Source organism: Amphibalanus amphitrite, unplaced genomic scaffold (assembly GCF_019059575.1).
Source record: "Amphibalanus amphitrite isolate SeventyFive unplaced genomic scaffold, NRLGWU_Aamphi_draft 000662F_arrow, whole genome shotgun sequence".
In the NCBI taxonomy this organism is placed as follows: Eukaryota; Metazoa; Arthropoda; class Thecostraca; order Balanomorpha; family Balanidae; genus Amphibalanus; species Amphibalanus amphitrite.
In genome coordinates, this window is record NW_024882156.1 from 50243 (window position 1) to 77520 (window position 27278).

The following is a 27278-nucleotide window of genomic DNA, read 5'->3' on the forward strand; positions in this document are numbered from 1 at the left end:
ATTCATCCTTGAGACTGCAGCGTGAATGAGGGCGATAAAAGGACGAAAAACGGCGATCTATCCAATTTTGCTCAAAAGCTGAGCAGTCCGGCTCCACAGGAAGCGAGATGGAGACGAGTCTCCGGTTGGAAGCACGCCCCTCGGCGAACACTAAGCGAGAGGCGGTCGGCACACCGCCTCCTCCCTTGACGTCTAGCCGAGTTACCACCAGGGGGTAGGAGCAGGCAGTACCCAAAGCCCGCCGGCGAGACATTTCCGATGCCATCCCCGACGGCATCCCGGCTGAGAATGGCTCATCTGGGCCGGTGCCCCTTCCAGAACGCAGGGCTAAAGAGGCGTGTCACCCGGCCACCGCGACTGTCTCCGCACGGTGGAAGGCGCAACCCCCAGGACCCCGTTGTCCGGGTGTACGGGCACGGGTCGGCTCGCCTAGCCTAGTAAAAATCGGCTTCCGGTGAGAAATCAAGTGCAAAAACACCGCTCATCAATAACAAAAACACGATAACAAGGAAAAGTCAATACGCATCATCTGCCCTTTCAGTGATAATCAGGTCGTTATCAAGCGCATGTCAATCCGGAGCCGAAGGGGCGCCTCTCCCCTTACCGGCCGAAGTTACAAGCGTCGCAAGGCGGGGCCAATAAGCCCTGGCCGAGGAACAGCTCCGGCAACGGTCAGCCCCTGTGGGGAGAGTGCGGGGTAATGTGAAGATGAAGTCCGAGTGGTATGTAGGTTGGGTGACGGAAGGCATTGTGGAAAATTCGTACGAGGATTATTAGAGCCCAATGACAATGATGCTCTTGGGAAGTTATTATTTATTATAATAAAATTTGTATTTATCGTTGAAACATATTTTACAACAGCATAGGGAGGCAGCGGGGTTACTTCACCTCCGCCATACAGTAACGCGATCGGTGGGTGATCGTAGGACAGCCTCCAGAGCCAACACTCCACGGCGAACCACCCAGCATGGCGGCGCCCGGCACCCTTCCCAGCACGGCTGACCGCCATCCCCACATAAATAACACGGGTTACCCGTCCGCCTAGCCTCTGCCGAAATGATTAATACACGGAGCAACGTCGTTGTCAAGTGCCTACTCTACAGTCGCGTCTTCGCCGTCGCCTCCGTCGTGGCCGCGGCTGGAGCCTCGGGTCACTCGGACTCGCTCTCGGTCTCGGCGCTCTCGACGATCAGTTTGGCGGAGCTCTCGCTGGTGCCGGCGCTGTTGGTGGCCCGGCACGTGATGACACCAGAGTCCTCCTCGTAGGTCTCCACAATCTCCAGCGAGGCCGTGTTGCCGCTGATGGCCATCTGGGGAGCGGGCGCACAGGGGTGAACCAACGGGGCCCACGATCACCTCGGTTCACTGGACCGCATCCCTCAATCAGCCAACCCTGGTTATTGAACACAATGTGTTATGAAGCCACTGACCTTAAAGTCGCGGCTCTGCGGAATCAGGGTGTTTTCCCGCAGCCAGCTGACGGTCGGCGTGGGCTTCCCTGTGATTTTGGCCGAAAAGCGGGCCGGCTGGCCCTCCTCGACGGTGACGTCCTTCATGGGAGTGACGGTGGGCGCCTCATCCTCCTTGGGTGCTGTGGGCGAGCGGTCGGGCGGGTCGGTCGGCCAGCCCGCCGGGCAGAGATCCACAACAAGTTCAGACCAGTCGGCGCCCCAACCATTCGCCCTGAATGCGCTCGGCGCCTGGGTCCGGCGTCCGTGCTGCACCGAGCCACTCACCTTGAACTTTGAGCGGTGCTTTCATGGTGGACTTGCCGGCCGAGTTTGTGGCCACACAGTAGTAGGTGCCCTCGTCCTCCGGGAAACACTCGGAGATGCGCAGGATGAACGCGTCGCCGTCCTGCTCCATCTTGAAATACTTGGACGGCTTGATCGGCTTCTCGTCCTTCAGCCACTGGGCCGTCGGCGCTGCAACGGGCGTCTGTACTCAGCGTGGCCGCAACAGTGAGGTGCGAACGCAGATATGCGAGATACTGGGAGGCTCGGCATTGCTGGGTACTCGGCATTCGAATAACCGAACCTGATCCACCGTCAGACCGGCGGTGCCGTAACAGGCACCTAATATCCAGGCACTAAGTCTGCGTCCGACGGGCCCAGCCGTTACCGAGCTGTCCGCTCCACTTACCTGGGTGTCCGCTGAATCGACACCGGAACATGGCCGCCTGGCCCTCGACCACAATCAAGCCCTTCATCGGCTCCACGATCTTGGGCGCTACGGCCTGTTCCTGCGGCTGAGGCTTGGCCTTGGCCTTGGGCGCCGGCGCCGGAGGAGGGCTCTCCACCACCAGCTGGGGACGAAGGAGTGGGGTCAAAGCCAGCTCTCCAACAATGAAGCGCAGAGAGGCGCGATCAGAACGATCACTAGCGGCTACGGACGGAGAGACAGCGGGAGAGGAAAGAGGAACGATAACAGAACAACTACGTGCGCAGGTAACAACAGCTGATCAGCAGGTAGCGATTCTTGGGGGGGGGGGGGAGGAGGGCGCTCTGAGGGGCAGGGTCACCCGCAGCGCGCCCCTCGGGCCGGGGCCACCGACCTGTCCCTGGCAGCGCGCCTCGCCGTTCTTGTTGATGGAGACACACTCGTAGCTGCCAGAGTCGTCCGCGGTCGGCTCCAGAATCAGTAGCGTGTACACCTCCTGGTCCTCCAGGATCTTGAACTTCATGTCAGCTGTAATCTTACGGCCGTTCTGCGCGACAGACGATAAATACGACACTCGGTCATCGAGGCATCAGGCAGAGCGAGCTGCACGACGCGCCCTTTACACACAAGAACAGTGCGCCGTTCCCGCTGGCAACGCTGGTCGGCGCCCAGATTCCCCCCCCCCCCCCCGAGCCGGACCGTACTGACCTTCAGCCAATAGACGTCCATCGGCTTGGTGCCGGCCAGCTTGGCGTCGAAGCGAGCCAGCTTGCCAGCTTTGACGGTGGTGTCCTGGATGGTCTGCACGAAGTTGGGCGGCGCCGCCGCGCCGCGCTCCTGTTTGCGCTGCTCCACCACCAGATTCGCCGAGCACTTGGCCTTGCCGCCGCGGTTGGAGGCGATGCAGGAGAACTGGCCCGAGTCCTCGCTGAACACCTCGCGGATCTGGAGCACCGACCTGCGCTGGGTGGTGGTGATCTGTCGGAGCGCGAGGAGCGGGGCCGCGTCACGGGAGGCCGGCTCGCGGTGGACGACCGACGCGGCTCACAGTCCGGGTCACGGCGGCCGGCCGTCCGACCAGCCAGCCATATAACACGGGGCTGGCGCCCGTCCCTTGGATCGTCATTCAGCCTGAATGCATTCCGCCTGATTGTTATGAATGATACGGACTCAGCACAGACCAATCGCAACAATATTGAAATAATAACGTTGTTTAAGGAACATGTTGCTTTAGATTTACAGAAGAGAAATGGCGTTTCAATACACCTAGCAAACATACCGTTCAGAGTTTTTACTCTCGGGACAGTTAAATCCTTGTCCACACATCAAACCCCCTAATCCGGGCTGGACGGCCCCTTCTTCAGACGTGAGAAGCTCCCCAGGAACAGGCTCTCGTGTGGTGGGGCGGCCGTTAGCGGAGCTGGGTGACCGCCCATCGTGACGGGCTCGGCCTTAGCGGTGCACCAGGGTGGCCGCCCAAACCAATGAATCCCCCCCCCCGATTCGTTTCATCCTTAACCCTCGCACGACCAGGCCATTTCTCATAACACGAACGACCAGGGGGGGGGGGGGGGTTGTTACGACCCCCCCCTGGCGTTTCGAAACGGAAGGTCGTAGAGCTTAGCGGAAAAAACCAACGGATTGCTCTCAACGAGATCTCGCGATTGGTGGTATACTTTTTGGTCCTAGGTCAACATTTGACCTACTTTTGACCGGTCAAAGGTCAAATTTTCGGATAAATAGACTTTTTTCAACTTTCGGCGGCGATTGCGGCAAAACGGTCGGAGATATCGACTTGAAACCTTCACTATCGTGTTCCTTGATCAATTCTCTATCGTTTGGTATGTATTTCGTTTCCCTAGCTCTAAAAATGGCGCGTTGGGAGCGCCGGAAGTCGGCAAGGTCACAGTCGGCGGCAGAAATTCGAAAAATCAAAATTTAAATTTTTGAAATCTGATTGTATTTTTGGATTTGGGAGGTCCATTTGCTCCCTATAGAAGCTAATATTGCTGCATATTCCCATTGAGGTGACAAGAATTAGCAAAATAGTGGTTCGGGCGCTTTTCAAAAATAGTACCGGACGCTGTTCCTCTTGTGACGTCATAGCTCCGTGACCTGACCTGACCCGGTCAAATTTCTTATACCATATGATAGCCAATACTTGCCCCAACATGCATGGGAAGTTTCATCACGATCCATCAACCGATGTCCGTACCACCGGCAGGAAACCTCGGGCGTTGGCACTCAGTTTGTGAAAATCCGGCCGGAGGCTGTACCTCTTATGACGTCATAACTCCGTGACCTGACATGACCCGATCAATTTTTTTTTCGGCAAAAGATGCGCAAAGGATGCCCCAGAGGGCATTGAAAATTTCAGCCCGCTGCGACAAGCCGTTTAGCGTGCACTTCGAAAAAACCTCAGGGGGGGGGGGTTGATACAACCCCCCCCCCTAGGCGTTCTAGGGTTAAGACTCTCAAAAGGTCTCGATAGACCGAGCGATCCTTATCCCACTCAACAATCCTCCAATATCAAAGGCTGTTACCCACTGTCAAACTTGCTCAATTTTTAGGTCTGCTATGAGGGCGGCACTGATCGAACGGAATCGACTTGCCTTGAAGTCCTGGCTGGACTTGATGAGGAAGTCCTCGCGGAACCACTCGACGTCGGGCGCCGGGTCGCCCGTAAACTCCACCTCGAACTTGGCACCCTCCTTGTCGAACACCCGACACGGCTGCATCTTGCGCGTGAAGAACGGAGGCTTGGACGGCTCCTGTAACCAGCAGGAGACAGATGTGAGTCGGGAACGCAACTCTTCAAACTGAGGGACTTTGACAAGTTAGCACTACTTCATTGACGCTAAACGGCTCTAAATCGCAGCAACTCAATTCGGTACACTACACCGCCCGCATAACCGTATCAGCATTAGCGCGTTCGGTTTGACCGTACCTTGCTATCGCTGTATCCTGGCTACCAGTGAAGACCGTCCGTCCCCGCCGCCTGAGGCAGGCGCACCCGGCCCTCGCCAGCGTTGGTACTCACCACCTTGCCCTGCACGACGCGCTCCTGGGTCTGCGCCTTATGCTCGACCTCGGAGGTCTCCTTGGCGGTGATGTTGCGCCGGATCTCCAGGTCTCCGCGCTGCTCCTTTTGCTGCTGCCGCTGAATGTTGGTGTGTACCTGACGGCGGGGGGAAAACGGCGGCTCGCCTGATCCCATAGTCCGCAGTACATCCGTGACAACGCCAACACTGAGTAAACCGGTACCTTCGGTGCTGGCCTATCTTATCAATTCATCAAAGTTTAGCGGTAATATTTGTCGATAGAGCGCTGCGGGAGAGCGAGTTCTGCGTCGCCACCATCCCCCTCTGACCGTTTCCGGTGCCCCGCTCTCACCTCCTTGCCCTGGACCACGGACTCGGCGGGCCCGGGCATGAACTGTCGGCGCGGTGGCGGCTGCGCCTCTGGTTTTTGGTCGGCCTCGGAGCTGCCGGCAGCGCGGCGGAGCGGTCACAGGGCGGCCCGGCTACCAAACACAGGGACAACGCCATACATACACGGGACCCGCGGCCCCGGTCATATCGCAGGACAGAACAACGCACGGCGCGAGCTGCTCTAGGCATGTCAGCGATAACCCAACAAAATGGTTGGAATGTGGGAATTGAACATAGCATGTGTTGACTGCACGCCTTTGGAGGCTGGAGCAGTAGCGGACAAGCAGTGGCAGCCGACAGTGCAGTCTGAAAATGGACCCAGCGCCCCACCTCATGCAACCGACAACAGGTCACAGCGCTGAACACTGAAAACACGACACAAACGGTAACCCGGCACCGTGCAGAGTTCCGTGACTGAATCCGCTGTTGGAGACGGCTCGGAACGGCGGGGACGGAAATAGACAGAGACTGGCTCTGCAGGGGACAAAAGGTATAGGAAGGAGTTCAGGCCAAAGCAAAGAGCGTTCACTAACAAAAACAGGATGTGATATGCTCGCGTGAAGGCATCGATCCTGCACTAGACTGCTCAGCACAGGCGCCAGATCTGAGCCATCTTTCGAAACAGACTGCAGGCGGCCGCAAAACAAACGGCTCTCTTTTCAAGCCCGACGCCGTTGTAAACATGCGTTCATGCCATTTACATGCTGAACGTGGTGCTTATTTATGAATGCTCTCTGTGATTTAACCAACCAGTCACGACACTGAACGAGAGGGGTGACCAATCATCACTAAATGGTGTTTATTTCCTTGTCCAAACATTGATCGCCTTGATAATCAGTAGGTACTGGAAGCATTAAAGAAGTATCGTGAAATTGGTCCATGCACACGAGTGCCAAACATGCAAGGAAGCCCTGCCCAGAACGAACTGCAGAACAATCAGCGTAAGCGAGCAGAAATAGTGTTTAAAGTGCAGATTAGGTGATTTTTACGCCCCCCTCACACATGTTCATTGATGTGCCACAGCTTAGTGTACACTGACACGCAGAGACGGTTGGAATGAACATGAGCAGAGATTCTTCTCCGTACTACCCCACGCACGCCTACGAAGCGAAAAACAACGCAAACAGGTCGGTCGGACCGCGGCCGGCGTGCACAGTACCTAGGCTGCCTGCGGAGCACGGATTGGGCCCCGCGGGACATTCGAGACGCGTCACTGGAGCTCTCTGCCGACTCATTCCTGAACAGAGGGGCACAAGTTCGACACACGTCATCACGAGTTTATACACGGCACCGACCCACACACACCGGAGGGGGGAGGGAGGGGGACACGCGGTAGAGGAGTAGGGCGGGGTCGCAATAAACCGCAGTCCTGCAGAAGTCTGCCGCGGATTCCCTACAGTAACACTGCCTCTTGGGGTCGACCGCCATCTTGCGATAGAGCGCCTGTCGATTGGTATGTCGGTGTAAACTGGCATGCAAAAAAAAAAAAACAAAAAAAAAAAACAGCGACTTTTATGCTACAAAGACGTGATGAGAACCTCGGGACAAAACGCATCTATTTACACTCACCGTCCATAAATTAGTCCCTGACAACTAAAAGAACATGTAATGCGCCGACGCTGCGGTGTAGTCAATGCATTATGTCCATGTGTAGCTCCCACTATCAATTGATAGAGTATAAAGCGGAGCAGCAACTAATACACAACATATTGATATAAAATGTGTTTTATAATAACAAATGGATATACAAACACTTACTTGACAAACACGAAACACTTGTTTCTACGTATGAATTGATGTAAGCGGAATCTGGCTTAACCAATTCAGAAAAGCATGAACTATGAGGCATGCCTGTCAGTTTTAGAGCCGATATGTTGTAAGTGTATTCGTTCTAGCTATGTCTTCTACGTGGAAGCTAGAGTAACTCAGAGGCGCTCCTATGTAAATGTATGCCGATTGCCGAGCCTAGGACCAACTATGGCGTTTACACCGCATGCACCACGTCTATGCACCGTGCGGCGCCCGGTCTACGAAGCTAGCCCGTCATGTACCTGACCGTGTGCGATACCGTTTCGGACGATTCGACAGTGCGCCTTGTTGTGGCCGTAGTCTCTTCAAAAGATTCGCTCTTAGTTCCCCTGTGACAAGACGCCAGAGGTTGACAGACCCATCCACCCAAACTGCCGAACTGATCCTCAACTCCACCTATAATTCCCTGACCAGGTGTTACAGAAAACATATGCCTAGCTCACGTAATAGTCAAAGGGTTAACAGTCAACCGGCTGCCTAAAAATCGACCGCCATCTACACCTCCAACCCACACCCTACTGGTCGTACTTGTCTGCCGCCCGCCTCCCCCCCGCGCACTCACAGTTTCTGCATGTAGCTGGCGGCCATTCCCTTGGCGACCGAGCTGTGCTTGATCTTCTCGCCGGGAACGGCGAACTGGTGGCCCGCCTCGCGGATCTTGGACTCTTTCATCAGCTGCTCCTCCTCCAGCTGGGAGCGGCACGGTCAGACGGGGAGGGAGGCGGTCAGACGGGGACGGATGGCGGTCAGACGGGGACGGGACGGCAGCCGAGGGGACGGGACACAGTCAGACGGGGACGGATGGCGGCGGCGGGAGAGGCGCCGTCAGATGGGGAGGCGTTAACGCACTGTTACTGCTTCAGTCAGTACTGCTACATTTGAGGTGCGGACAACCAAAGGTTTCAACTTCATTACTATCAATAAATAGATCTTGGCAGATACTTGCATTTTATGTTTTATTGCGCAGCTTTGTCATATCCACTAATGTTATTGAGTTCCCAGCCGTCCGGGCCGCCCTCCCCGACCGGCTGTGGCGGCGGCCGCGCCCGCGTGTACCGCGTCTGCCGTCCAAAGCCAAAACACCGTATGGGCCATTTTTTCCGAAATAAGGTTTTTGATACCAGGACAATCCATTTTTGACGCTGCGTTTAGCTGTACCATTTACAGTTTTGTATCAAAAATATATTTTTTATTATATTCGATAAGGTATTATGGCTTTTGTGGATAAACCATGATTAAGCTACTTGGTGCCACCAAAATGCCGTATGGAGTGTGATTGTGAAATTCATCAGTTGTTTCAAGTCGTCAACTCATGCCAAAACACCGTATCACAGCAATGTGGTCTTTTGGCCTTGGCGGACGCTGAACCTATGCCACTTCATGCCACCGTTTCACGTGCGATGCGGTCTTCTGGCTTTGATTTCGAACGAGATTTCCGACAAAACCAGTGACAAAAACACCGTATTGACTGATATGCGGTATTTTGGCATAGGTTGGTGTCGGTAAATCCCCATCACCTTGAGTTACACTCTTTTGGCACGAATGATTCAACGTGTTTCGGAAATAAGCTACCCAATATGAAATTCATGACAAAATTGACGGCGAGAATAATAACGACACAATTTTTAGAGGAATAATATTTAAAGATGTAAGCCGTTAGAGCAATTAACCTGCCACACTATCACGTGGGCGAAGTGGCTCAGATCGAGGCTGCTCTGAGTGCAGCAAACAGGCGGTTCACCTCACTTCAGGCAAGGATGCCAGTGGCGAATATCGAAGAGAGGCCGATCGTGATTGGGCTGACGACGGGGTGACGGTGACGGTGTCAGTATGATGAAAGAGGTGATGATACATACGATTAGGTCTGGCCATGCTCCTTCGTCCCTGGCTTACGTGTCTTCAACTGAACAGCGTGGCAATGCCCGAGAACACCCGCAGCGTCAGAAAGGACTGTTATCATGTGGTGTCCGTTTGCATCGTCTGGGAGGTGTAGCCGGACGGAGGTGGAGGTATCTGGTATTTACTTTTTGCTTGCAACTTGGGTCTTTCACACAGTCCAAAAGTGGACGCTGATGGATGCTGTTCAGTGTTCAGTGTGCAATCGAACCACCTCACAATCCAGACTGACGCTTAAGTCGATCTAACCTGAAAACACCGGCATGAATGCCGATGTCGTAGCCGTGCCAGGTAAGTTAACCCAAAACCGAATCAGAAATCAGTTGGTTTCGGTACCTGTGAAAGCGGCCAGTGAACGCTTGAATATGCGTGGAACTCAGACTTTCCTATAACTAGAAGATGGCAAAACTTCCGTTGCTTCATTTAACTATTTTTAGCACGTTCTTCTTAATGTAGCCAATTCGTAGAAAATCCCGATGTACGCATCAAACGTTCGCCCCCTCGGCTTGTCTTCAGTCTCCGACTCTCCGTCATCAAACACATTCCGCTCTCCCCTTTGTAGACTGGGTGAAAGTCCCAAGTTTCAAGCAAAAAAGTGATGCAGCCACGTCCAGATATCTCCACTAGTTCCACGTCCGGCTACACCCGTCGTCCCAGACGATGCAAACGGACACCACATGATAACAGTCCTTTCTGACGCTGCGGGTGTTCTCGGGCATTGCCACGCTGTTCAGTTGAAGACACGTAAGCCAGGGACGAAGGAGCATGGCCAGACCTAATCGTATGTATCATCACCTCTTTCATCATACTGACACCGTCACCGTCACCCCGTCGTCAGCCCAATCACGATCGGCCTCTCTTCGATATTCGCCACTGGCTTCCTTGCCTAAAGTGAGGTGGGCCGCCTGTTTGCTGCATTCAAAGTAGCTTCGATCTTATTTACTTTGCCCACGTGATAGTCTGGCAAGTATTGCTGAAATGCCTTTGACCCTAGAACATTCCCCTAATTATTCGTGAATTTTGTCGCCAACTCCATATAGACCCGCCTATTTCCTACACATGATGCAGCATCGATGATTCCGAATGCTGGCAATTGTCGATGGATCATTCCATCATGTAAACTGTATGCTTCAACTTTACCGTAACTTGGAGGTCATCCAAGCCAAAACACCGTATTGGGGCATAAAACGCGATACGGTGTTTTTGCTTCGCGAAAAGGCACGAAATTAAAATACAAACCAAGCCAGAACACCATATCGAATGCTAAGTAAAATGATAATGATTACTATGAAATTTGAATAAATGTATCAATTCTGCAAGATCAGACAATTCTAATGGTCTTTTTCCTATCACGGAATGTTGATTCCTTCACATAGAAATCACACCTCAAAGTAAGAAAGCTTAAAATCGTTCTCCTGTAAAATTTGAAAAACCTGGGATGCGGTGTTTTGGCTTTGGACGGCAGGCGTGTCCCGCACGCGGTGGCCCTCACCTGCTTGTAGCTGCTGTAGTAGTCGGCGCCCTTCTTGGCCTTGGCCATCTTCTGCCACTCGGTCTCAGGCTGTTCGACCACCTTCTGGTGCTCGCCCTGGTGCAGGACGCTGATGCCGGGCCGCACCTTCTCCTCGAACACGCGCTCCAACTCGTCGTCCTGACGGTCCTTCTGGTACTGCTTCAGGTCGTAGTCGTACCACGCTGACGGAAGTGGGCAGCGCAGGTCAGGGGCGTCTGTATCGCCAGTAACCAAGCCCTAGATCACGGCTCAGTATACTATCAACATCAGTGTATTCGTTACCTGGAATTGTGCGATCGGACGGTAGAAGTCGGGGTCTAGGCAACAAGCTCTGCTTAGCATGGGCTCAGGCTCTGTCAATCCGTCCACTCAAATAGAGCTAAATTTATAAAAAAGTACTGCTAAGCTGCACAAGCTATCCTTACACTAACTTTTGGCTCATAACTCATTAACATGGTGCTATGACGGGAAGCCACACGCATGACCGCTGTTCTCGCCGGCGGCGTCGAGCGCGGCATCACTCCCACCGCTCCGGCCCGATCCCCTCACAAGGGACGACACACCGGCGACAGCCGCCCGCGCCCGACTCACGTTTGGGCGAGTTCTTGAGCATGGCCCGGTAGTCATCCTGTTTGGGCGTCACGTTCAGCTCGCAGGAGGTGTACGCCTCGCCGGCGGCGTTTCGCGCGATCACCTCGATCTTGCCGTGGTCGTACTGACGCGTCTTGGGAATGTCCAGCCGCCACATGCCGTCGTAGGTCAGCTTGTAGCGAGTGCCCTGTCGAGATGGAAGGGGTTTCAAAACGTGCTAAACAGTCTAGTAGATTTGTCGTTTTATTCAGTAGACGTCCAAGTTGATCTTTACTCACAAGACCTTACCTATCAAAAGCAGCTTATGCCATTCTGCCCACCAATGCACAGCTCATAAAGACAGGGCACATAAGACGCTGCTTGGGCCACTGACAGTCGCGCTGGTGCGCCACTCACGTTGACGATGGTGTGTCCGTTGATGAGCCACATGACGCGGGGTCGCGGATGGCCCGTGAGCCGGCAGCAGAAGCGCGCCCAGTCGCCCTCCTTCACAGAGCACGGCTCCGGCTTCAGCACAAACTGCGGCGCCTCGGGCACCTTCTCCTCGTCGGCGGGCCGCTCGGGCGCCCGGTTCCACTGCGACTCCAGCTCCTGGATCTTCTTTACCGACTGCATCCCGGCCGGCAGCTGCGAGTCGTACACGATGCCCGGCTTGCCCTGCGTCACAGGCACCGCGTCAATACCCGGCAGCGCAGAAGTGCTTGCTGGCGCTTCTTCATTCTTGAGCCAGCAGGGAAAAAGGTAGCCCAAATAAAGAATATCAATGGCATCCCACATCTTAAGACTGAGATACAACGAAAGATAAACTCTGAGCAAAGTACAAGATCCGGGGGGGGGGGGGGCGAGGAAGTTAATGTCCACCGCCTTTTATATCCAACCAGTCACTACAGCTGCTACAGTAAGGACGGCTAAAACGCGCCATTTTGGCCGGCACGGCTGCGACCCCCTGCAGGCCGGCGCAGTGTGTCAGCTGACTGACCTTGGTCTTGATGACGGCGCGCGTCTCGTCCATGCCGTACTTGTTGGTGGCGCGGCACAGGTACTCCCCAGAGTCCTCCGGGTACACCCAGCCAAAGTTCATCGCCACGTAACCAAAGTCGTAGATGGGCGTGAAGCGGTTCTCTGTGGTACGGGGGGAGCGGGTGAAACGGTAGGTACTGCAAACAGCCCCGGCCTCGCCCGACAGTCTCTATAGATGCCTTTCTTTGGAACGTGCTTTGTTAGCCTGATACGGCACATTTTTCCACTCTCTGACTAGTTGATTATCATATTCTGACACTCTTGAGTACCGTTTCCGCTTTTTCAGCAGACATTCGATACTGGTTGTCCAGCAGTGCATACTGCATACTTCACATGTTCGCTACTCTGTTCTGGCCGGCTCGGCCGAGTGGGTCCCGCGCACGGTCCCGCCTGACTCACTGTGGGGAAGCGGCCGGCCGTTGAAGAACCACTCGACCTTCATGTCGGGGTCGCAGACGGGCGCCAGCTGGCACTCGAACTTGGTGACGTTCATCTCGACAAGGTCCAGCTGGTCCTGGATCTGGGTGACGAACCTGCGACCGGGGGACGGGGGACGGTCAGAGGTGACGGGGACGGAACAGTCACCAGGTACCGGGGGGATGAGTCGGTCAGAGGTGACGGGGACGGTCAGCGGTACCGGGGGAGAGGTACCGTCTGCGCGTATATCTATAAGGCTAAGAGCACTTCCGACACCAAGAACACCTCCATTCCAGCCAGCGGATCAGCGGGCGAGGGGCGGTGAGCGCAGCGCCACAGCAGAGCGGCCCCCCCAGGGTGCCAGCAGCGGCCCTCTCGGCTCACCGGGGCGGCTGTTTGCGGTCGGCGTCGTAGATGTCCTCCTCGGTGAGGTGGATGTCCGAGGTGTACTGCTTCAGCGCCGCCTCCATCTGCATCAGCGTGTCCGACTTCTTCATGCCCTTCGGCACCTGGTTCATCATGATCACGGACGAAATGCCTGCCGCGGCCCCAGGGGATGGATCGTGTCCGTTAGCATTCCGAGGTGGCGGATAAATCAATAACAGCCTAAATCTGCACAGCCGGCGGAGCACTAGGACCCACTTTTACTTTCAGGTCCCAGGAGACTAAATGAGAAACAGTGATACAAACCTAACACACTCGCTGAGGCAAAAAATGGTATGAAAACAGGCAAATAACGTTCGCTTGAAGTACAAACAACTCGGCTCCTAGCGCCTATCCATAACAGCTGCAGCCCCTGATGCGAGTGGCTGATCCGTGGCCCGTTGAACCGGTCAGAGAGAGGTGCGCCGGCGAGGGGAGGGGACTGACCTCGGCAGGTCAGGGCGCTCTTGCAGGTGGCCTGGCCGGCCCTGTTGACGGCCCGGCACGTGTACTCGCCGCCGTCCTCCGGGTACACGCCCAGGATCTGCAGCGACGCGTACCCAAAGTCGAACGTGGTGCGGAACCTGGCGGCGGGCCGTGGGGCGGTCTGGTCAGCGGGCACATATCGGCTGGGAGCGTGGGGCGGCCTGGTCAGCGGGCACATATCGGCTGGGAGCGTGGGGCGGTCTGGTCAGCGGGCACATATCGGCTGGGAGCGTGGGGCGGCCTGGTCAGCGGGCACATATCGGCTGGGAGCGTGGGGCGGTCTGGTCAGCGGGCACATATCGGCTGGGAGCGTGGGGCGGCCTGGTCAGCGGGCACATATCGGCTGGGAGCGTGGGGCGGTCTGGTCAGCGGGCACATATCGGCTGGGAGCGTGGGGCGGTCTGGTCAGCGGGCACATATCGGCTGGGAGCGTGGGGCGGTCTGGTCAGCGGGCACATATCGGCTGGGAGCGTGGGGCGGTCTGGTCAGCGGGCACATATCGGCTGGGAGCGTGGGGCGGTCTGGTCAGCGGGCACATATCGGCTGGGAGCGTGGGGCGGTCTGGTCAGCGGGCACATATCGGCTGGGAGCGTGGGGCGGCCTGGTCAGCGGGCACATACCGCCTGTGAGAGTCCGGGGGTCCGGTCAGAACACATGCCATCCGGCCATCTCGCGAGACCGACGTCCGCATAATTGATACCATCGGCATACAAACGCGGCGATGCCATCAAACGCCGACCAGACGGAAGAATAACAGCAGCGCCATGTACCTCATGTGCGATCGATACGATGCCATTAAACCGTCAGTGTGATTATCCCGTGCCGGTAATCATTAGTTACCTGTCGGTGACCCGACAGCTGTGACCTGTGTCAGTGAGTCAGTGACCCACCTGTGACCGGTCTGCACGAGCACGCCGTTCCTGTACCACTCGACCCGCAGGTTGGGGTCTGTCTTCGGCTCCACCCTGGCCTCGAAGAAGGCCGTCTCGCCCTCGCAGATGTCCACGTTCTCGATCTGCCGTCGCGGCGCAGCACAGCTCAATACAACGCAACACATCACAGCCGCCAACACCCTGCCGCGGAACAGCCCTTCCACACAGCCGTAACACAGCCGCGGGATTCAGCACTGCGCTGAAACAGCGTTCAGTCAAATTGGAAGTGTTTTAAAATTAAAGGATATGTTATCTGTCCAGCTGCCTCAGCACAGCATGCAATAGAAGGTGGCCTGTTCTCACTGTCTGAGCTGTATCGGAGTTGCCTGGTGACCTTCCCCTCCCCCTCCCTGGTCTCCAGCCCCCCCCTCCCTGGTCTCCACTCTCCCCCTCCCTGGTCTCCAGCCCCCCTCCAGCCTCCCCTCCCTTGTCTCCAGCCTCCCTCCCTGGTCTCCAGTCTCCCACTCCTTGGTCTCCAGTCTCCCACTCCCTAGTCTCCAGTCTCCCCCTCCCTGGTCTCCAGTCTCCCCCTCCCTGGTCTCCAGTCTCCCCCTCCCCGGTCTCCAGTCTCCCCCTCCCTGGTCTCCAGCCTCCCTCCCCATGTGCCCACCTCCTTGATGAAGCGGGGCGGCTCGGCGTCCGGCTGCGGCGCGGCCGGCTCACCCAGCTTGGGGCCCTCCTCCAGCGCGCGCAGCTTGTCGCCCGACATGCCCTGGGGCAGCTGCGACTCGAGCTGCACATCGCGCTTGGCTGCGGCAGCGGAGCGAAACAGTCACTCCGGCGAACGGGCCGGATACATCTGTAGTGACTAGTGACCGTAGGTGTGCAATTCAAACAATCAGATGGTAAAATAATAATGCTACGTTTGCTACCCCACGGCAATTATATTAACAGCTTGTAAGCTACAGTATAGCAAGTAGCACATCAGGCAGTACGCCATTCTTTGTCAAACACTCCGGTTACATGGCTAAGACTATGTTTACATTTCGTTGAATTTAAGTTAATGTATTTACAGAAGTTCGATTGAGACGGCGAAAAGGCTTCGTTTTCTTACAGATGGCCTTGGTATCAGTTCTGAACGTGAACCGAGAGTAGCATCACGCGGGGGATGACAGCATGCACAGATGGGCGGCGGAGTGTCAACTTACACGGGGGCCGGCCGGGGTCCGCAGCTGGCCTGAAATGTGCGCGCACGTGGCTGTTAGTGCGGCACACAGGTGGACCGGCAGTCGTTACTGGTTCACTTGACCGTCACTTACCAGAGGGTTATGGAGGACGGAACAGGTTAGTAGTGCGAACACAAACACACAGCCGGCAAAAGGCAGCCGGGAAAGCGCTGGCTTACGGCGCAACTTCGCACCAAATATAAACTGGTAATCACACTTTGATGGTCGGGGAAAGTACTACACATACATCCCTGCCGTCGCTATTGCATGTGCTATTAAATAACGAACAAAACACGCACAGTTTAATGTTCATAACAGCGACATGCAAAGCAACACGCGCGGCATTAACAAAAACGCGACACGGCCCGAAAACTATTTCACAAAAGACCGAATGACTACACCTTTTTAGGCGCAATTTCAAAAATTTAAAGACCAAATTCAAAAAGTTTACATTCAAAATGCACGTGAACGTTTTGAATTTGGTCTTTAACTTTTTGAAATTGCGCCTAAAATGCTGTAGTCGGGATTGTTTCACGGCAACCGGCCGGAACTGGCAGCTGGGGCATTCCACGATAGATCGTACCACTTTTTTCCAATTTGACACCCTCATCTCTCGGAATTTGACGAGAATTGGTCTAAGGGGTAATCAGGGGCTCTGAATCCACCTGTAACAATTTCAGGCTTATCAGATAAGTATTTTTTGAGTTATGGTGTATAACATTTTTTGGATCTTGCTTTGCAGCGCTAAGTTTGGCAGGCTGTAACTCTAAGACAGATTATTCAAATGCCAAATGTTATATAACATTGAACTTGCAATGAAACAGAGATTAATATGTATTTTTGAAATTTCGAAAAATAGGCTATTTTTGATAAATGACATATCGAGTTTTCTTTCATTTGTATTTTTTGGACTTCAGGACCAAATTTTTTTGACTTTTTATTTCTTCAAAAAAATATTTGGCTCAGTATGCAAAAAATTAGGAAGGTGTTCTTTCTATAAATGCATTTATTTTACGTCACGATAACGGTTTCGAATAGTGATTTCGGGAGGGGAGCTTACAAATGGCGTGGTAAAGCTGCCTAGTGACATCACGGGTTACTGAAACTTCAATTCAAGTCTGAGTCATCTGAAAAAAGTGAAAAGAGGGTTCATTCAACCCTCTTTCCTATAAGCGCGAGGGTGAAAAAGGCTGTTTGGTTCTGACATTGTTTTGGACGCCAATGACCATAGCTGTCCGAGATGAAAGTTACAGGACGCATACATGGTGTCCTCCAGAGGTCTCACAACTTGTATATCTGGGAATTTTTCAAGGTTACTTGAGGTCAGGTCGGTCACGTGACATCACTGTTATAAATCAATGGGGAAATATAAAAACAGTTATTTTGGCGCCGAGAATGATCTAAAACTATCCCACGTACATGGTATCGTGATTTCATACACTCCTTGCAAAGTCCAATGCTTTACTTTTGCATTGTTAACCTTGCGTGACGTCATTTATGACGTCACTAGGGTCGTACGAGTTTTTCGTCAATAACTCCCGATCAAATGGAGCTAGAGAGTCGGGAAAGCCACCAATGGACTCGGGAAGACCTTCCGAATCGAATGATATGCCATATGATACCCTTTGCCCAGCTTCGTGACTTGAGGGGCTCTGACCTGACCTTGACCCGAGGTCAACTACTTAAGTTGACCTCACCCTAGCAAAAAGTATACCATTCGATGCACCTGAGCTAGGCGAACACAATGATGCCAAAATCGCGGCTCTGCGGCCATTTTTTGCGAAGTTATTTACTAAAAACCGAAGCCGTAACTTAAGTCACGTGACCTGACCTCAGACGCCACCGGTTAACCTGAGACCTTAAAATCGGGTACCAATCGCTGCGACTTGTAACGGCACACACGCTCGTTTTTTCCGCGAGGCTCTAGCTCTATTAGAAGCGAAACGGCGTGCTGGGGTCGTATCAACCCCTCCGAAACCCATTTTGTTTGCGGGAAAATGAGAAACTTATAGAAAGAACACCTTTCTAATTTTTTGCATGTCGATTTGCAATGACATGAAGATTATTTTGAAAAAATAAAAATGTGAAAAATTTTGGTCCCAAAAGTCATTAGAGGTAAATGAAAAAAGATTAAGGTTTTTGCTCAACAATGAAATTTTTTCTTTGGAATTCTTAAATAGTAATATTAATTTTTGATTCATCGCAAGCTTAGTGTTGTTTACTTTTTGTTGGTTGCTTAAAGGGATTATCAGGGTTTAAAAATTGAAAGGAATCGGCATAAATTTCCAATCAATGAACTCCCCAGACTCTGCCGATTCTAACGATATGCATAAAATGCAAATCGGTACCAAAATTTGCGAGATATAGCCGTTTCAAAATTGACAAAATTGTACTTACTCACGCAAAACAAGTACTTGGGCGGCCAAGTTGGCCCATCGCTAAAATGTAAACAAAGAGCAGCCTTGGGAAATTTCGCAAGGCCGCCGCTTGGCCGCCGCACCGCACTGGCGATTTCCACAAGACTGTTTTGTTTTTGTCTGTTGTTTTTAGGGCCTTGCAACAAGATTTCAGTGCTTGGCATTGAATTTGGATATGAACAAATTGAAGATTTGCTTTTCAATAAGACAGCAAGAGTTATCAACATTGCCAAAGTTATTATATGGGTGTGATTTGAATAGCTTGTTTGCTGATCATCAAAATCTTGATGTTAATATCATTTAAATGTCAACAATTTTCAAGGGTAAATTTGAGTGTTTTATTTCAAGTGCATCAGGCACAAGAGCTAAGTTTCAATCTGATTATTTTGTCAAGAGTGGTGAATCTAATGTAACGTCTTGCGAGAAAGCTTACCTAAGTGACTGAAGAAAGCGCTACAGTTTTTCAAAATCAATGTTGATCTGTTTTTTTTCGAACAACAGGTTGTACAACATGATGTGACATGACCTCTGTGCCCTGTACGTCACCCCTGCTGCTGCAGCAGAGCCCCGGCTTCAACTATAGTTTGTTATGGGTGGGCTCTCCGTGAACGTCTTGGTGCGTTTCTACATATTGTTGCTGTGAAAGGACTGTACATGAAAAAAATATGTAACTTGTATGTTTTTTATTGCCCTGGTACCTACTCAATGTATATTTTTGTTGTTTATGAGTGATAAATAAATATATTTTGAGGAAAATTGAGTCATTTCAGTTTTAGTTTGTGGAACAGAACAGAAGAAGCTGATGAGTGTGGATCATGCTTCAATTGAGAGAATCATCCTCAGTTATCTACATATAAGCATGCTTTGTAAGCTCCTTGCATTTTGCCAGCTTCTACTTGCTAGTCAAAGTTGTAAGAAGTGTTAGGGAGAACAATTGGTACACATGCCACCATGTGCAATCACCAAACGAATGAACGTGAGGGCCAAGTCCTTCACACAGCATAGATACTTATAGGTACTGCACTAATGTATAATGTTCATTATGTTCATATTAGCAACTCACCCAGGCAGCCTGCCTTGTGGTATTTCTGAGTTTAAGATTTTGCAAGACTCACACTAATCAATAAGGTAGGTAAATTATATTGATATGTATGGATGAACAATGTGCAAAGGGGTCGCACGTGCCTGCTCAGTGCTCAGCCATGGATGCACGTGCCTTCTCAACAATGGTCGTGCTTGCAGACATCTCCATGGACGAACAATGTGCAAAGGTGGGGGGGGGGGGGGCGTGCCTCCGCGGCCGCCTGTTGGCTCAGCCGCTGCTGCTGCTTGGCGCCGCTGCTGAGCGCTGCCGGAGACGCCGCTCGCTGCCGGAGCTGCCGGAACAGTCACCGGAGCTGCGGGAGCCGGGCCCGCCGCCCATCTGTCAGGACTGCCGACGGCAGCACGCCCGTCTGTCAGGGTCTGTCAGTGCCGGCAGTGGACGCGCGCGGGTGCGGGCCGGGTACGGACGCGCGCGGGTGCGCGCCAGGTACGGGTGCGCGCCGGCTATGGACGCGCGCGCGCTTGCGTACCGACGATGGGCGCGCGCGCGTGTATGCCGACCATGGCTGCCGCCCGCTGCCGGAGCTGCGGGAGCCGGGCCCGCCGCCCATCTGTCAGGACCGCCGACGGCAGCACGCCTGTCGGTCAGGGTCTGTCAGTGCCGGCTGTGGACGCGCGCGGGTGCGCGCCGGGTACGGACGCGGCGTTCCCGCCGGGTAAGGACGCGGCGCGCGCGCCGGCTATGGACGCGCGCGCGCTTGCGTGCCGACGATGGGCGCGCGCGCGTGCATGCCAGCCATGGCCGCGCGCGTGCGCCCCAGCCATGGACGCGCGCTAATGCGCGCCGGCGATGGGCACGCACGTGCCTGCTCGGCAATGGATGAGCGACGAGCGTGCCTTCTCGGAAATGAGTATACATGCAGACATCTTCATGGATGGACGCTTTCAATATGTTCAATGTGTTGAGACGGATCTGAGTAAATTGGAGAGAAACTAGGATAGTTTTAGTCCTGCTCAACTGGTTCTGCCAATAAGTACAAACACCACCTTGCTGCCAACTGCTTACCAAATACCGCATCTGTTGTACCCTTGCATGATGCATATGTACATACAGAAACAATTACAGTCTGTTGAAATCTGAAAACATGCACTGCTGAGCACTGTGGATGAATCTGTATGAACCGTGTGGCCCAGCGAAACCTTCTGGACCAGGTTATAATTGACAGTGAATTAGTAATCAATCCTTGTGAAGAAAAAATAGATGATTGTGCCTTAGATGAACATAATGAAGAAGCGTTCCTGAAGTTGAGTTAGTGGCTTTCCATCATCCATGCCAGATGGCCAAAACACACCATTTCAATACTGTCCCAAAAATATATTTCAAAACACTTATTGCATGGCTATACACACCAGCTTACTCGGTCACCACACTCAAACCAAGGCCATATAAGTAGACTCAAACACAGTCTACTGATACAAACGTCACTGGTCTCAAGTCTGTGCTCAATGCACCAGCTGTACACTACTCACAATACGTAAGGACTCAACGTCAGCCACCAATTTTCTACATCAAATTCACATCAGGTTTTCAAAGTAAAGTAACAATGTATGTGCCACTTCTGTACTTTGTGCTACAAACACAGAATAAATGATATCAGTCAGCAATGCATTGCTCATTGTCAGCCAGTATGCAAAGTCAGTCCGCAGGCTTTGCAAGTAAGTGCAAAGTCTGCGGAGATCAGTTGCTTTACACACCACCAATATCATGCTGCAATATGCTCAAAATATGCCCATACACCAACAACAAAGCACAACCATGAAGCACCACTGATAACACTTAACCTCAAGGCACACAACATGATAATTTATTTATTTTGAGTACCTACAGAAACAGAATGTCTCAAGGCCACTCATGCTCACTCCGAAATCTGCCAGTCGCTCAGCCTTGAACATTGACATTATTTCATCTGAAATCTATTTTCTTCACTTGATCAAAGTTGATCTGCGTCATACATCTTACAACGGATGTCTCGAATTATTGGTAACGTTCAGTACTTAGCATTAACATTACAAATGATAGGTAACTTTGGTTCAACGTTCCATCCAAGCTTCTTCATCGCTGGAGCTTTATCACTTTCAAGTTTAATTGCTTGAACTAAGACATTCTTGAATTACACTCGGGATGAGCTTAGTTTGAAAGCACACAACATAATTTTTTAATTATTTTGATTTTTGATAACCCACAGGATATCTAGAAGCTACACGCACTGGCTACAAAGCCCACAAGTCTTGAGCATTCAAATATGAATAGGAACAGCTTTGTTTCGCACAGATTTCGCACATGGCAGGATGGCGCCATTCCGTCCAACTCATACAGCCTCAGAAATTACAACAACACACTCAACTTACGGAATATCCGTCAAACAAATCTTATTTACGACGACACGAGCCAATGCTAACAACGCTTGCCAGTTGCGCTAGAGATATTGGAGTGGAGACGTCAGAGAAAAAAGTCTTTAGATTTCTCCCATTTCCCCACGTAACGTTGAACGGCCGTTGCGGCCTTATCTGGTATGCGACGGCCTTATCTGGCATAAAAAATATCTCTAGAAGTCTCTAGCTAATGTTAAGCCTATGGACTTATAGGGAAATGTATCCGAGTACTTGGTACTGCCTCCTCCAGGTACTGGCTGGCAGACGGATCAACTTTGGAGGCCCACCATTTGGAAATTAGGCAATTTTGAGACGAATGACTTCGGATTGGGGCCTCAGCCACCTTCTTCTACACGTTTCACTGAGTAACTCCGAAATTTCGGAAAAAACCCTGATAATACCTTTAACCCGTTCTTGAGTTATAGGCCATCAAACTAACCGTTACATACCGAATTTAAAAAAATGTAATGCAATATAACTCAAAAAGTTTTGATCTGAGAAGTCTGATATTTTGCCAGGCGTCTTTGGGGCCTATGATTACCCCTAGGACCGATTTTCATTAAAATCTGAGTGATGAGGGTGACGGGCCTGGTACGATCTATCGTGGAATGCCCCAGCTAGGAACGGGCACAACTCGAGACTAGGGTTCGGGAGCCGGGGAGTCGGTCGCGGGACGCACCTTTGCAGATGAGCGTGGCCTTGGTGGAGGCAGTGCCCCACTTGTTGGTGGCTCGGCACACGTACTCTCCAGAGTCGCGCGGGAACGTCCAGTCAATGTCCAGCACGATGAAACCAAAGTCGTCCATGAAATGCATTCTGAAACGCATCCGATTGGCGATAAGGCGCTGAAAGTCGCCAGGAATTCCGAAATTATATCAATTCAGACAATCAAAAGACTGTTCGAGTGTAAACCAATCCTCCAGAGAGCAGATTCTCGTAAGCCTTTACTGAGAAAAGCAGTCCACCGGTACACGCAGCCCACGCAGCGGTGCGGTGGTCGGCAGACGCTGGAACCGGCCTGACCTGACCCGAGCCGACCTCACCTGGAGCCCGTGTCCAGCGGCCGGCCGTTGAAGAACCACTCGATCCGCATGCTGGGGTCGCCGACCGGCTCCAGGCGGCAGTCGAAGTGGGCGGCGGCGCCCTCGTACAGCTCGTCCTGGTTCTTGAGCTCTGTGACGAAGCGCGGCGGGTTGGGCTGCTCCTCGGGCTCTGGCGCCGCCGGCCGCGGCTTGTGCAGGTCCTCCTCCAGCTGCCGGATGCCGGCCATGTCGTGCGGCATCTGCGGCTCCAGCACCACGTTCGACCGGCTCTGTGGACACGGCAGCGGGCCAGACCGGCAGATCAGCACGGGCCGGGGCGGCAGAGGTCAGCACGGGTTAGTGCAACGCACCGTGTGCGCACAGCAATCCCTGGTACATAGGGGAGAGTGGGGTAATTTGGCCGGTGGTGTAAATTGGCCGCCCCCACCTGTACGATGTCTAATAAAAGTGAGTGAAATAACTCTAGTCTCTATTAATTTGTCATGGGTAGAAATAACTGGAGGACAAATGTCAAAACTTTGCCCCTCGTAGTTTTATTCAAAATTAATAAAACGTTAATTTCATTAGAAAATGGTAACTTTTACTTCTGTGTAAAAAGTTGTATAACATGTAGTATTTGGGCTAAAAACGAATTCAGACATTATAGCGCCATTCTTGGGGGTGTTCAGCGGTTCCAAGAGCAATTTTATCTAATTCCGTATAGCCGTGATAACTTTATAGACAAAAAATTTCAGAATGGCAATATGGGGTAATTTGGCCGGGACTAGCGGGGCAACTTGACCGGTGCGCTCATGGTCACTATGCTGGGACGGCCGAGTTTTCATGGTCAATTGTACCATAAATGACATGATTCATGACCAACTTTGACTACTTTGATGCCTTACTTCCGATTGGTCAACTGTAAGAGCATGTGACGTCATCAAAGGTTACCAAACTTTTTTTTGCTAATAAATCCTTACATAAAATGGTACAGCCGCACAAATGGTCTCATTCTGTTCAGCTCGCCAAGGCGCATCGAATGATATGCATGATGACCTTGAAATCACGTGACCTTGAGGTCAAGCGACCTGATGCAACGTCACCTGAGGTCAACCTTTGACCTTGACTTCTCAAGGTCAACTTATATATCTTTCGATGCGGACTGACGAGAGAATTACGATGGTACTTGAAGTTTTGGCCTAGCTTGATTACTTCAAAAGTTATTCGTAAAAAAACTGTGATCGCATCTAGAGCCGCTAATTTGGCTATTTTGACCCCTGTGACCCCTGAGTCAACCTCCAAAATGCGGCAAATGCGTCATAGGACACACGTCATTGCTGAATCTGAAGCTGACTCGCAATATAACAGAAAATCCCGACCGCAAACTAACACCGGCCAAATTGCCCCACACCCCCGGCCAAATAACCCTGCTAGTGGGGCAATTTGGCCGCCTTGCAGACCTTTGTATTACGTCACAATTTCAATATAAGTAATTACTCTATCATTTCAAGTTCACTGTCCAGTAAAGTAAAATGAATGCAACACCTGCCAGCGTTGAGAAAATGCAGAAATGTGTCGTCACTTTTAAGTTATATCGTTTTCTAAAAAAAGCGGCCAAATTACCCCACTCTCCCCTACAGTCGGGGACTAAAATACGCCAAATCAATTAAGCCTTTTGACGAAAATGTCGTTTTAAATGTCATCACTAGAATGAAGCTAGGCTAGTTCTCTGCTCCATTTTCCGATCGCGTGAAGGTGCCAACTCTGGAACTGGAACGGGATGGGAGCCAGCTGTCCATCTGACACGGGTAACTGAATGCGTCCGAGGTCCGGCGGTCTCTGACCTTGATGGTGAGCGTGCAGGAGACTGTGGCCTCGCCGTGTTTGTTGACCGCCTTGCAGGTGTACAGACCGGCGTCCCGCTGGTAAATGCCGCCAATCTCCAGAATGACATAACTGCAAATCGGCCAAACATACGGGTAACCACTTAGATTATCACTCAACTACCGGGTACGTTTGGGTGTTTCTTCTCAGACCACCTTCTCACAAACCTAAATTAATCGAGTCGAAATGGGTGCCGTTGATAGTGTTGCATCGTATATAAAATAACACGATTAGCACATCATGTTGCGCCAGTCCTGGTGCTCCGGCGGCGCGTTCTCGGACGCGGTACCCACCCGAAGTCGTTGATGCTGCGGATGCGCGAGCCCGAGGAGAGCGGCCGGCCGTTGTGGTACCACTCGACCCGCATGGTCGGGTCGGCCGTCGGGGTCAGCCGGCACTCGAAGTGCGCCAGCTGGTTCTCCACCAGGCTCAGGTCGGTCGGCTGCGTCACAAACTTGGGCGCCTGGCCCTGAGGAGCAAACGCCATAGGGCATAGGTCACAAACGGCTAAACGTCGGGCTCAAATGTCTCAAATCATGTGATATTTGACCATCCCAGTAGCATAACTCTGTTAAGTGTCGCGCCACACAAGCAGAGGCGGTTCAGAGTCGCAGCCCTGAAGGCGTACGCCCGCTGGTTGGGAGGCGCGCGTCTCCCACCTCCTCCGACTCGGCCGGCTGCTCGGGCTTCACGCCCAGACCCTCCAGTTCGGCGATCTTCTCCATCGTCTGCTCCATGCCCTTGGGCAGCTGAGACTCCAGCACGATGTTCTTCTTACCTGCCGACGGTAGCGCACGGTGTCAGCTTTCGACCGATGACACTGAACGACACGTCATTATCATACGATCACGAGCAATTTTATCTGCCGTCTAAATTTAGGGCATGCATATCACCCATTATCAGCCAACCACTCCTCTACCAACCCACAATTTGAGCAATCAATAAACTGAACAGTATCTCAAAGACCCTACCAAAACAACAAACCAGAGAAGATAAACATCTACCTCGTCAAACTATCGGAACTCCATTTCTCCAAATGATAAGGCAGCTCCGTGCCCTCAGGCCCCCTCCCCGCCCGGCGCGCTCACTCGTGCACTTCATGGTGGCGGTGCTGGTGGCCTCGCCGGCCTCGTTGTAGGCGCGGCACGTGTAGTCGCCGCTGTCCTCCGGGTACACCGGAGAGATCTCCAGGATCACGAAGCCAAAGTCGCAGAGCGTGCGGTACCGGCTGGACGCCTTCAGCGGCTTGCCGTTGTGGTACCACTCCGTCTGGGGACGGCGCAGGGCGGGGCCCGGTCAGGTACAGCTAACGGCTCAGAGCGCGCGCCGAGGGCAAGTCACATAACAGGTCCTTCGAGAACAAAATAAAGAGCAGATTGCCTCATTGAGGAAGGATAATATTGCTGGAACCTCGAAAATCATGTTAATGCAGTTGGGCGCTGGCCAAAATGTAACACCAAGAAAACCAGGGGCGGCGCTGACCTATTGAAAGTAGGTAGGCACTTGGTAGGTAAGGCAGAAAAGCTGAATACGGAATAGGTAAACTAGGGGGGAAAAGACAGCGTTATTGCTCAGTCGGGATGAGTCAAGCAGCGACAGCAGCGTCATCTACAAAAACCATTAACTTAACTAGAGCTTACACGTCTGCCGCCAGAGGCAAGCTAGTCTCCCAGTAGGAGTCTAGTTCGTCCAATATAATTTTTAACAAACAATAGAATAACACAACAGACATAACAACGCTAGGTACCGTAAACTAATGATAAAAATTGATTACGTTAAATGTGTTTTATTTTATGATAAATGAACTTAATAAAAAGTTAAGTTTGAAAGTTAGAAGGTAGCACCTAGTCGATGTGCCGACCATCTAAACTTTTTCTACCAAAAGGCTCAATAGCCTCAACATGGCAATAGTTGATAATCTAGTAGGACGAGGTAGGCACAATAAGGCAAAGGTTTTTGTCAAGTTGTTGTTATAACACGATCTTTGTTTGACATTTTTTGAAAAGTTTAGGCAATTCTCTTTCGTTTCAACCCATTTTGAAAAACGAAAAGAAAAAGATCTTTAACAAAAGCAATCAAACAATCAAAAGCCACAGTCTAGTGAGGGTGTAGACACAGGGGAGACGACAAATGACGTAGGCACTGCCTACCTTGCCTATATGGGAGAACCGCCCCTGAAGAAAACCAAGCAATAATTCATACAATACTCCGTAAATCTTCGTTCAATGTTGTTCACCAGGACAAAAATGTATGTTTGATGTCAATGGTGACCATGATTAGACAGGTCTGGCAGTCAGCTCATTGGCTGACCTTCAGCGTCGGGTCGTCGGTGGGGGTGAGGCGCGCCTCGAAGTGGGCGTTCTCGCCCTCGCGCAGGTCGTCCACGTTGTTGAACGGCACGACGAAGCGCGGCGCCTGTTTGGGCTTGTCGGCGTCTCGCGGCTCCTTGATGCGGCGCGAGGCGTCCTCCAGATCGTGGATCTTGTCCAGCGCGCCGCTCATCTCCTGCGGAAGGCGCCGCCAGCGGTCAGCAGCGGCCCGAGCGGGACAGTGCACGGGAGACTGGTCAGCCGGGGCACTGAGAGGGGCGGCCAGCGTTCAACGGGCACATGGCCACTGCGATCAAGTCAACGT

At 52.4% G+C, this 27278-nt stretch overlaps 1 protein-coding gene across 7 annotated transcripts in view; it reads right to left on the minus strand.

Annotated features, from left to right (window-relative positions):
• Positions 1-812: 812 nt before the first annotated feature.
• LOC122364220 (titin-like) overlaps positions 813-27278 on the minus strand; it is an 85751-nt gene continuing 59285 nt past the window's right edge. For 3 of the 7 annotated variants that reach the window (XM_043334405.1, XM_043334401.1, XM_043334407.1), the window contains exons 56-83: positions 26955-27149; positions 25733-25913; positions 25304-25422; positions 24938-25113; positions 24605-24716; positions 22782-23050; positions 22418-22554; positions 15289-15428; positions 14637-14761; positions 13708-13844; positions 13222-13375; positions 12820-12953; positions 12380-12522; positions 11797-12057; positions 11401-11587; positions 10789-10991; positions 7963-8090; positions 7643-7729; positions 6751-6828; positions 5554-5644; positions 5201-5338; positions 4773-4931; positions 2869-3138; positions 2555-2707; positions 2143-2305; positions 1737-1925; positions 1431-1591; positions 813-1310 (exon numbers count right to left, since the gene is read on the minus strand). In XM_043334405.1, coding sequence (XP_043190340.1) covers positions 1152-1310; positions 1431-1591; positions 1737-1925; positions 2143-2305; positions 2555-2707; positions 2869-3138; positions 4773-4931; positions 5201-5338; positions 5554-5644; positions 6751-6828; positions 7643-7729; positions 7963-8090; positions 10789-10991; positions 11401-11587; positions 11797-12057; positions 12380-12522; positions 12820-12953; positions 13222-13375; positions 13708-13844; positions 14637-14761; positions 15289-15428; positions 22418-22554; positions 22782-23050; positions 24605-24716; positions 24938-25113; positions 25304-25422; positions 25733-25913; positions 26955-27149 — 4449 coding nt within the window. In that variant the 3' untranslated portion in view covers positions 813-1151. Of the gene's footprint in view, positions 1311-1430; positions 1592-1736; positions 1926-2142; positions 2306-2554; positions 2708-2868; positions 3139-4772; positions 4932-5200; positions 5339-5553; positions 5645-6750; positions 6829-7642; positions 7730-7962; positions 8091-10788; positions 10992-11400; positions 11588-11796; positions 12058-12379; positions 12523-12819; positions 12954-13221; positions 13376-13707; positions 13845-14636; positions 14762-15288; positions 15429-15826; positions 15856-22417; positions 22555-22781; positions 23051-24604; positions 24717-24937; positions 25114-25303; positions 25423-25732; positions 25914-26954; positions 27150-27278 lie in introns of those variants that run through there. The other 4 variants (XM_043334403.1, XM_043334402.1, XM_043334404.1 and 1 more) reach the window with 4 other exon arrangements.